The 11,584-nt window shown below is 41.9% G+C and overlaps 1 protein-coding gene across 2 annotated transcripts; it reads left to right on the top strand.

Annotated features, from left to right (window-relative positions):
- The first annotated feature begins 943 nt into the window (after window positions 1-943).
- Window positions 944-10,683, top strand: ATF3 (activating transcription factor 3). 2 transcript variants are annotated; one of them, XM_051616344.1, is made up of 4 exons: window positions 944-1,072; window positions 5,668-5,828; window positions 6,735-6,842; window positions 7,770-10,683. In XM_051616344.1, exons 2-4 carry the CDS (start codon window positions 5,760-5,762, stop codon window positions 7,965-7,967), a joined length of 375 nt encoding a protein of 124 aa, XP_051472304.1. In that variant the 5' UTR covers window positions 944-1,072; window positions 5,668-5,759; the 3' UTR covers window positions 7,968-10,683. The 2 variants fall into 2 exon arrangements, with proteins under 2 accessions (XP_051472304.1, XP_051472303.1); XM_051616343.1 differs by having other exon boundaries at window positions 987-1,072; window positions 5,585-5,828.
- Window positions 10,684-11,584: the final 901 nt, after the last annotated feature.

The raw sequence follows: 11,584 nt of genomic DNA, 5'->3' as shown, positions 1-11,584 counted from the left end.
AGAAGGCAATTTCTGTCTTTTAACAAACCAGGAAGCGAAGGAAAAAAAAAAAAAAAAAGGAAAAAAAAAAAAGAAGAAAAAAAAAGAACTAAACAAAAACCCCTTCACTACAACCACCACCGTATTTCCCTCTCTCCTCTAAACACTCTGGTTTTCCCTGAAATGGTAAGGAAATCATGTGCTGTTGTGTTTTCATAAAAGTTTTTTGCAAAAAAACCCCAAACCAAAACAAAACCCAACCAAACAACAACACAACCAAAAACCACAACCAAAACCCCACGCGTTATTTTTAGCTTTCTGTCATTTCATTAAACGGGTCTTTCCTCCTCAGAGAAAAAAGTGAAGCCTTCCTCTTCGTGTCAAGCGAACATTTAGCTGTCATCTAAAGCGGTACCGGGGGGGGGGGGAGGGGGGAAGGGCGCTAAGAAGAGGGAGGAAGAGTTAAACTGTTCTCCCCTGTGGAAAGAAGGTTACACTTTTCGGTCCGTTCGAAAAAAAAATACACCATCTCCTGGGTTTTGGTTCCGTTCGGTTTTTTCCCCGGTGAAAGGGAGTTTTAAGTTATTCTGAGCAGCATAAAACGGCCCAGAGAAAAGAAACTCCCGGCAGCTTTAATTAAAGAAAGGGAAAAAAAGAAGAAGAAGAAGAAGAAGAAGAAAGAAGGGGGAAGGAAGGGAAAGAAGGAGAGAGGGTCTGCCCGGTGCCGCGGGGGGCTGCGATGCCGCCCGGCGCGGAGCGGAGCGCTCAGAGCCGTGCCGTGCCGTGCCGTGCCGCGCCGGCGGGGCAGCCTTGCATCACCGCCACGGGCTCCGCTTCCCTCCTCCCTCTCTTTCGGGGAGGCTATTAATAGCATGACATCAGCCCGGGACTCGCCGCCAGAGTAAATACCAGCTCGGCTATATAAGGGGGGTGATGCAACCGAAGCGAGAGGCAGAGGAGCGGGGAGCGGCGAGAGCTGCTCTCCCGGAGGAGAAGGAAGAGGTAGCGGAGGAGAGGGCTCGGCCACCCGGACGGCAGCGCTGCGGGGGTGGGTGCGGAGCCCCTTCCCTCCGGCCGGCAGCACAGCGGGAAGGTAGGTGGAAGCGGGAAGGGAGACGCTCAGCCTCTCCGTGCCGGCGGCTCGGGAGCCTTGAGCTCCCAGGGATGTTGTCCCGCCACGGAGCGATGCCCGCCGGGGGGTCGGCGGGCCGTGGCGGGGAAAAGTTTCGCCGCCGGACCCCAGCGCGGTGCGACGGGGCCGCCGCCTCCCGGCTGCCCGCCCGAGCCCTCGCCGGAGCCTCCCCCCCGGCCGGCGGCTCCCGCCCGGCGCTGCCGTCCGCGGGGAAGCCCCTGCCCGAGGGCTTCCCGAGGCCGGGAGGGAGCCCGCCGAGCCCCGGCGCTCCCCGGGCCGGCAGCGCCGCTCGGCACCGCGCGGCGGCGGCGGCGGCGGGAGCGGCGGCGGGAGGGCAGCGGTGGCGGAGCGCGGGCGGGCGGTGGGGGCAGCCGGCGGCGGCACCGCCACCCCAGGGGGTCTCAGCGGCTGAGGAATTCTAGCGGGGCTGGCCAGGCCATCCGTAACCCGCGGCTGCCGCGCCTCTGTCTGTCGTCTGTACATAAACCGCGAGGGGACTCTCGGTGTGTCAGCCAGGGACACTCACTTTTCTTTCTGTTCCCCTGCCTTGACATTAAGAAGATCAGTTGCTGAACTTGTTGCCTAATCAAGTTAGGCGTGACACAACGGCAGACTTGTTTCAGAGAACTAGTTTGCCTTTGGAAATCCATTTTTCCTCCTCCTAACGGCGTTCGCGAAGCTGGAGGCGGCAGAAAAGGGTTAGGGAATGATGTGGGATGTCAGAGAGCTTAAGGTCAACAAGCGTGCACAGAGGTTGTGAACTGTAATTGCTCTTAATGCTGTTTAAGATTAACCTCAATGGTTATGGGGGTTTATTGCATCAGCGCCAGAGGAAAAGGAATCCACATGAAGAAATAAAAGCAAGAGGCACAGTCAGGCGTCTGCAGCTAAGCAGAAAAGACGAGACTGAAAGTAGTCCTTTTTAGTATTAATGTTAAACAAGGATACACTTAAATAATGAGAAATGCAGGGCTAGGAAGTATGCCCTGAAATTAATATGTTGGCAGATGAGATATAAAAGTTCACTGTAGATGGAAAGAATCATCAGCAAAACAAAAAGTAGGAGAAGAACAAATGAATAAAGTTGTTTGAATCTACCTGAATTGGGAAGATAGCATTCATAGAAAAGCTGTTCTCTTTGGAGAATTGCAAAACTAAAGTAATGGGAACACTGGGAACAAGCTATGCCTTTCTGGTGCAGGTCTGTGAAATGTTCAGCACCTTCAGTGTCAGCAGTTTCAGAAGGACTCAAACCAGCCTGGAGCTGAGATCCATGTGCATGGTCTAACAAAGTAAACAGAGATCGTATCAGAAAGTCCCAGATATGATCGTGCTTTAAGGGTCGATATTCTTATTCCTACCGTTTCCTCAGCTTTTACAAACCCAGAGAAAATGAGCTAGTGCTCTTGATGGCTTAAGGACAGAGGTACATGTACAATTTCTGCAAAAATGAGGAAGGGCAACCTGTTGCATTTTTTTTACAGTAGCAAAATCTAATTTTAATTCGTGTAAAACACTTGTGGAAGCAGATTTCTTCCTCAGAAACTGAAAAACACCCACTTTGTTGTTCTGAAAGGGGAATCTATTCAGCTGAATACACTTGACATAAGGCTGATTATTTTTGTTATTTGTTTCATGGTGGCTCTTAATGATCTCGGTGGCAGACTGGAACCCGACCCTCCTACGCACTGTCCAGAAGCCCTGTCCCAAGAAAGAGCCCCAGGAAAGCAAACCAGTGGCAAACAGCTCTGTAAAATGGGACTCTGTTTACCACAGAAATCCTTACACAAGCCTCAGCCCCTTGGTAGGCCCTCTCTTCCCTGAAGTCTGAATAAATAGAGATGCCTTTCAGGATGTCTGGAAGGTCAGTGAGCTGTTAAGGCAGGAGAGCAGCAAGTTTCTGTAGTCAAGGACACTTCCTCCTCTCTGCTTCCCTTCCCTGTGGGCATCTTCCCATTTTTAATTTTTTTTATCTTTTTTTTTTTTTTACACTAGTGACTGAAAGATGAGAGTACCTGAGGACAGTAGAGTAAGTTTTTGTTGGTACTAACTAGTAGAAATACACAATTAACACAATTTCTCAGATGTTACTAAAGCACGAACATTCTTGGTTTCCTCTGGTGCTGCTGTTGACCTTAATTAAAAGTTCACCTAAACTGAAAAATAATTGAATAAACTACCAGTGCTGGAAAATTATTAGCCCAATTATTTTGTAGGCTGAAGAAACAGTTGTACTGTTAACTCCTGGTTTGACTGAATTATACAGAATTACCTTCAATGAATGAGGCCATCACTGACAGCCAAGGGGACTGACATTCAGTGAAAATAGCTGAAGTTTCTGCTAGCAATGAGGGGTTCAGTGTCCTCTGGAATTACCCTGTTTAAATGACTGAAATGGTTGAATGTTGATACATTATAAATAATGCTGGGGTACTTTAGCTGGCAATTATAGGGCTGTTTCTGACTTGCTGGAAAAGAGTAACTGCTAGCTTTCTGAGATTATAGGATTAAACTGTATCAGTACTTTAAATGTGATTCATGAGCAGGGGCTTTCTGAAGAGAATTACATAAATTTCCCAAGGTCTTTCTGAATAACAAATTGTTTCAAATAATTTCCTCATCTCTAATAACCATGGGTGAAATACTGCTCCCACTGAGATCAACAGAAAAAGTCCTTCTGATTTCACTGGGTTCAGGATTTCACCCTCAGACTCTTGGAAATCTTCAGCTCTTCTGTGGTGACTGGGTGAGGAAGAAGTGAGGAAGTTTCTGCAGCTGGAAATGGCATTTTCTACCAACTGGCAATTCACTGTCCTCACATTTTTATATTTACCTCACTTAGTGATGAAAGAGATTCTACTCTCAATTGCACCAGAAAGGATTTACAGTGCCTTTTAAGATATGTTAGCAAAATCTATCTTCTTGTCAAGACACATGACCCCAAACATTTCTTGCCGGGTTGCAGAAGTGGTGTATGGGGAGCTATGCAATTCTGGGTTCACCATGTGGAAGTTTAACTTACTCACACTGCTACTCTGAGGCAACCATTTGCTTAGCTCTACTACGTTAATTACAATTGACTTCTCTATAATTATTACAGTTCTAATCAAGAGTAGATAACACATAATATAATTACCTACATGGCTAATAAAAAAAAACCACCACACAACCAAACCCTACACACCAAAAAAAGCTGGAAAACCAACATGATAAAATCCAATATAACACAAGTCACTTTATGAATAAGGGAAGTAATGCAACTTTTTTTCTTATTGATTTGCACTTTCTGTTCCTTGGGCTACCCACAGAAAATGCTCAGCTTTCTTCCAGACCTCTCATCTCACCTCTTCTGGGTGAGAGATTGTGTAATGCAGAGCTGTGTGCATTGGCTAGCCAGGTTGCCCATGATGTTAGGGTGGCTGACTCCTGAGTTTTGCCTCTTTCTCCCTCAGTGGGGCCACCAGCTTTCACAAAGCATTCAGAGGGCCTCTCTTCCTCCAAAACTGGCTAAAAAATTAATAACAATTACTAAAAAGAGGAAAGGAGAGAGGACTGTTGAGCAGGTTCATTTTCTTAGGAAAACTATTTAAAGGTTCCTCCATGGGTGTCCATTTGCATAATTCCCCATAAGAATCTTCAGTCACACTTTTTTCTATCAGCAGGAGATCTGACCATAAATATTTAATAATTTCGAATCTCTCGTTGAGGGCACATGAGGATAGTTTCGGATTTTACAAGAGCAAAAACATCTTCACTTTTTTCCTGACTCAGTCCCTCCAACTCAGCCAGTGCTTTGAAGCCCCAGAGCACATATAAACTTTTCCCTTTGTGCCAGCTCTTATTAACCATTTTTCAGGAGTTCATAACCAGATACACAACTTTGTGTAAAAATGAGCATAATAATTTTGTGACAGATTCTGTCTTGGTTAGCAAACTTCAGCTTCCAGGAGAACTCTGAGCTGTGCCTAAATGCAGCTGAGATCAAGGTACACTGTTCACTTAATCTGGAATCTGTGGTGGTATAGATCTGAGGATGGAGATAACTCTGAAACTCCTTTTATACTTCAAATAATGGCATTTCCTTGCTTTCTAATTTTTGTTCCTTAATCTCTTCCTATTCACTCAATTCTCATTTGCCACACATGACCAGCTTGAAACATCAGAGTATACATACATACATACACAAATTATTTTCCATATTATGTTTCAGAAAGACCTAAATATTGTATGATGCACGAATACTAGTATTTTTAAATACCAACTCGAAGTTAACCTAAGGTGGAATTTTTTGCTAGTGACAAAATTCTTAACTTCCTGACTCTAGTGAGAGATTGGGGTAGATGCAGAATGGGGACTGAAGCAATGCAAGAAATACAGTATTATTTCCCATTATAAAACATACCTCTGGGGGATATTGTTTGCCTTTCTGAAGTTGTTGAAAGACTATTATTCTTCTCTCTTTTTACCTTTCAGCAAAATGATGGTCCAACACTCAGGCCAGGTATCTGCATTAGAAGTCAGCGCCTCCGCAATTGTTCCCACTTTGTCCCCTGCAGGGTCACTGGGGTTTGATGATTTCACAAATTTAACCCCACTGGTGAAAGAGGAACTGAGGTTTGCCATTCAGAACAAGCGTCAGTCCCACAGGATGTCTTCTACATTGGACACGGTGACAGTTTCTGACAGGCCAATTGAAAAATCGATCATGAAAACAGAGGTATGACTTTTTTAACATCCTTTCAGCGTGAATGATTAATTCTCTTAACAAAATTTCACCATATCTGATAAGCCTCTCCACCGTTCTCACTCCTTTTAAGCCTGCTACTTGGCTTTCTGTTAAGTGCTGCTGGGAAACCTTCTGGTATTTCTCATTTCATTGAGGCTGTAGTTGGGTATTTTATGTTTGAGTATGAACTAAGGACAGTGGTTTACAGCCATTAGGGGAAGTGCTAATCTGGCTTCCCTGCCTACTTGTGGCTGGACTTGGAGTAAGTCACTGCAGCTTTACTTCAGCGAGGGCAGAGCAGTAGGACCCATGTGGACTATGCTGAGGTAGACATGGCCATGCTATGTCCACCCTAGGTTTTTACTTAAAGATAATACTCTCTATGAAAAACATTTATCTCATAAAGTGAAGAAATAGCTTAAGTTAGGACAATAGCTACACCTTGGTCCAAACCTCCAGAGGAAACAAAACAAAGCTTGAAGGACTGTGTCAATATCCCCTTTTTGGTGCTGCCTTTAGTTTGCTGCACTCTTGCTGCCTTGTTCATGCCACATCCTCCTCTCTGTTTCCCATCCTTCTTGTTCCTTTTCCTCCACAGGAAGTGGAGAAGAGGTGGAGTCCGCCTTGGCAAGTTTTTTTGAGTACCTTTGATTTAAAATGAGCCATCACATATATTACATCCATCCCAGCTCCAGTCAGGTTTTTACTGACAATTCTAATGTAGTTACTACAATTTTACTGTATGGCAAGCAAGGTCAGAATTGCATCCTGATGTAACTGATGATGTGAGCACTTACAACACTATCCATGTTGCTTTAAAAATGCAGAAGTTCTCAAAATACAGGTCAAGTATTTATGACAGCTTATGGATTGTGTGTATCTGTTTTTATGGAATAGTTTTCTCCTGAAGAGGATGAAAGAAAAAAGCGGAGAAGGGAAAGGAACAAAATTGCTGCTGCAAAGTGCCGAAACAAAAAGAAGGAAAAAACAGAATGTTTGCAGAAAGTAAGTGACTGGCATGAATTGTTCGTAATCTGCCATCCTGCCAGGATCTGAACAGACAGCACAGGGGCACTGGCATAGTAGGAAATACAGAAAGAGGTCACCCAGAACTCTGTAAACCCACCAAAACATTAATTACCAAAAAATGAATGTGCTACGTATTAAATAAAACCTGGTTAAGACTGGGAAAAGATGAAAGCATGGTAGGAGTGAAAGAGATTATTGTCTTAGGGACCAGTCTTGTCTATGAAAAGAATACAAATTTGTATGTGTCCACTAAACATAAAAAGAAATAAAATCTCATTTCATATAATATCCATTACGGAGCCCAGAGCCTGCAAACACCAAGAAGTAATCTCTGATTTCTTTATGAAGCAAGTGGCACAGCAGCTTAGTCCTGAAATCTCTGTCCTAAGAAACTGGTAGTGTCTCCACCTGCTCTGCCATGATATAAAACCATGTTACAGCAGCATCAGGCTTGTCTTTGTTCCTATATCCAGGGGTGGGAGAAAAAAAGCCACGTCTTTACTTTTTCAGCTTAACATGGGTTGTAGATATGTGACATGATGTTCCAGGGGGTTAATAAGAAGTGTAGATAATTTTTGGTAAATTTTTAACCCAAACTTTCAGAGTAATTTTGCAGAGGCTAGCAGTAGTGCTTTGGATGTCTGCTCTTTTAAGTCAATACAAATCTGAATTTTTCAACTTTTGTTACACTCAGCTCTGAAGGTAACTGTCAATCTGATTTTTTTAGGCTATTATCAATTGGGGGGTGTATAGTTTCACCATTACATTACACTAAGAACATGCAGTTTCTTTCTCGGCTAGCCATGTTTTCCCACCAATAAAAGACAGCAGCTATTAGATAAATGTTACAACTAACTATTTGAAATATGCATTCTCATAGCTGTGTCTGTCCTTTGTGACTAGGAATCAGAAAAGCTGGAAACTATCAATGCAGAATTAAAAGCCCAGATTGAAGAGCTAAAGAATGAGAAGCAGCATTTGATATACATGCTAAATCTTCACAGGCCCACTTGTATAGTTCGGGCGCAAAACGGAAGGACACCTGAAGATGAAAGGAATCTTTTTATTCAACAGATCAAAGAAGGCACATTACAAGGTTAAGTGATATGGCAAATGTGGGAATGTTTATAGTGTTTTTAACAACTACCAGAATCCATGGAGGATCTGACATAATGTGTAGGATTCTATTAGTCAAGAACCTTTAGGAAGGGCAGATTGCTTTCTCAAGCGGAAAGAATCATTTTGTCTTGACAGTGATTCTTTCCCTTGGAAGATCTGGTCTCAATCAAATTGAAGAGTTTTCTGCCTCAAATATAGGTTTTGCACCTGTCATACTTGCTGTTCCTAGGAGCTACAGACAACAGCTTCAGAAGTTTTAGCTCTCTGCTAGTATACAGTATCTGCACTCACGATGTTTGTGCTAGAACACTATGACTTCCAACGATGCACATGGTACAGACAGCTGTGCTGGATGGACACTACTTTTCCTTGTTGCTGGTAGAGAAAGCAGACCGAGAGTATTTTTAAAGTTTTGAAGTTTCCAGGAGGACAGTTTCTGGCGGAATGTACTGATATGTAATGTTGCATTCTAACCTGACACACACACACACTCATAAATACACAAGAAGTCTAGTTCCAACTAAGCTTTGTCGTTTTTTTCACAACACTTGTGTGGGGTTTTGTCTATGACTCATCTCAGAGACTGAATTTGAAAAGCCTAGTAGGTGTGACAAAGAAATATTTCTTGTAAAATCTTCATGTAGCTAAGTTTGTATTTTATGAGCTGGAACCCCGCCTACTATCCTTTGGGGACTACTGTTTTTCTTTGAACAGCTGAAGAGCAGCTGGTACCACCACTTGGTGACTCAGTGAACTGGACCCACTGGAAAGAGGAAACTAACTATGGAGGGATATTGATACAGGTTTTGCCTGATTAAAGAACTGCAGGACCGAATCCCAGGCTCATGAATAATGAAAAGTTTAAAAAAATTACATTACCTAGGATCTAATCCTGCAAGCCTTACTTCATGCTATTACCCCTCACTCACAGAAGAGGTTCCATGGACTTCAGTGGGTCTGCTTATGCAGTTGGCTCCAATAGGCATAAAAGCTTGACAGAGCTTTTTCCATCCTGGCCAGGATTACTTTCTTTTGCCAGGTGACTCAGAGAGGAAAATTATTATTGCAGCTACTTTTATATTAGGTTTGAGTGGCAACTATGGTCAATCAAAAGAGTTACTTAGAATCTAAAGGAGGAAAGTTTTGGTGTAGTGAATAACTGTTTTTATTTTTTATTAAATACTAACCTTAGATGTTTTTGAACTGGTAGAAGGCTGCTGGACAAAAGCTATGAGTGTTTAAATTCTGATGTTTCTGTGAAATTCTCAGATTGTTTAATCCTATAAAATATATCCTTACAATTTTTTTGTAAAAGAAAATATTATCCTTATTTATCACTAAATATAATGAGTAGAGTTAATAAATACTGCGAGCAAGATAAAACTGAAAACACAAGTGTTGTGCTGTCTTTTTACTTTTATCTCTTGGTGTTTAACATTATATATTGCTAAACTTCACCAGTTGTATTTGAGACACCACTATTGAAAACACTTAACCTTCATCTTTTCCACAGATGAGGCACTGAGTATCTTGAATGATTTGGTGCAGAGATTACACCTTCCAAAATTCTGTACCTCAATCAGTGGTGTCTAGCTGCTCAATGTCACAACTTAAGTGAAGCAGACAATAAGAATGAAACTTACAGGACATAATATTTTACAGCAGTTACACAGTGTTGAAATTGTGTTTTTGTTCTAAAGGCTAAACTTTAAGATACCTCAGCCATAAGCTTCTTACCCTGCAAGTCCCAGATGAGTCTACCAGATATCATACCTGATCCTTATGTGATCATTATATTCTGCAACAGAACTTCTTAGTACATTTTCCTAAGATCTGGATATATTGTAATGTCCTATATAATGTTTTAAAGATATGTACTTCATGTATCTGAAAAGTGAATGTATTCTAAAGATGGTCTTTCTGTATGTTGGAAGAACCTGCCATTGACTTCAATGAGAGATTTATTCATGCCCTGTCAGCAGAACTTGGAGCCTCTGCTGTGACTTCCCTGACTTAGAGGGCAAGTTCCATGGGGAATTGCGCCAGTTGTTTGACAGAGAATGGATATACATGAAGTGTGTTACAATACACTTGTCAAACTATTGTTAATTGGTATTTGATTTCTGTAATGTGGAAATACAAACCTGAGGCATCGTCCCATTATTGTACACCTCAGCTTTGCACTTTGCACATCAAATACCAGCAGACAAACTTGCCTCCTATGCTGTTATAAAGTGTTACCACAGAGACTAGAATCTAATAACAGAATTAATGTGTCTCCTTTAGGAAATTTGTATGTTGCTTTTAACCGTATCACTGGTGACGCAGGCGTCATGCTTTTGTTGCTTATGTTATTTACTTAGCATGCCAAATGTTAGTATGGTACCACTACTATTGTCAAGAAGATAATCTATTTTTATTTCATTGTATGTGCAGTCACAGCTGCTTTTTACTGCTTGTATGTCTGTGTGTGTGCATGCGTGCTCCTGCACACCACTCCAGTAATGATGGTACTCAAGTTCATTTGACTGTGCCCAGAAAGAAAGCAGTGTTTAAAACTGCTAGACAGGAGCAATATGTTGCATGAGTTTTCTAAAGGGATGCTTTATTCAGGAGAATCTTGAAAACGCATTAAAAGCAATTTGTTTTCTATTCTTAAGTTTGTTTTGATACTTTAATAAAAAATAATTACTGTATATCTTCATGTGTCATTTAGTTCATTCTTAGTTCCAAGGTCCAGAACATTTTCTTAAAACAACACTGAGATATTAAAACCCAAACACGTTTTATGGATTTGCAACACTGTCTTAGAAAGTGAAACGAGTACTGTTCACTGCTTGTCAAGACATAAACAAAGTTTTGTTATTACAAGGTTGATCATGAATTCCAGGCTAATTTCTTATTCATGGCCTAGGGCTTAGATTAAAGTACTAGAAATTAGAACTCCTAAACCCTTTCTAACTGTGCAACTGACCAGCTGATAGTTATTTCAGCTTTCTGTTTACCTCAGGGGTTTAATGCTTTTGTTTCTGTGGAGCTTTAATATTTATAGATTGCTTTCTATGGTTACATGGAAGACACTAAAGAAGTATTGCATGATTAGGACTTTGGTTTGTTTTTCTGTGTGTTGGTGTGGGTGCATGTGTGTGTGTGTGGAGAAACATGAGGAAAGATGAACAAAATGTTCTATCCTGCCTTTTCCAAACTAAGTATCTACACCCAAACAGAAAAGTCCCTGTGTTTTCACAGCCGGATGAAAACTATTGGCTTCAGTCCTTTGCAAGCAATCATAACTTGTAATACAGAGGTCAGTTAGAAGGCCAGGAGCTCAAGGGACCAGGAAATCCACTGCACTATTGCAAAATCTAGTTTAAAATATCAGCTGGAAGGTAAGATCTAGGCTACTATGAGCCTGACAATGTTGAATGTTTGCTTTCCTGATTGGTACATCCATTTAGAAATGTGCAGTTCCAATATGAATATTCACACTTTCAGGCATTCTCCTGTAGCTGCTATCAATTTTTACTTTTGAATACCAAATTCACTTTTAATTTGGCAGACTTATAAATCATCTGCCTAGTCTGTTTTAGAAAGCCTCA

This window comes from Apus apus, chromosome 3, assembly GCF_020740795.1.
Source record: "Apus apus isolate bApuApu2 chromosome 3, bApuApu2.pri.cur, whole genome shotgun sequence".
Lineage (NCBI taxonomy): Eukaryota > Metazoa > Chordata > Aves > Apodiformes > Apodidae > Apus > Apus apus.
Note: the sequence above shows the minus strand (reverse complement) of the source record. Positions and strands in the feature narration are given on the sequence as shown.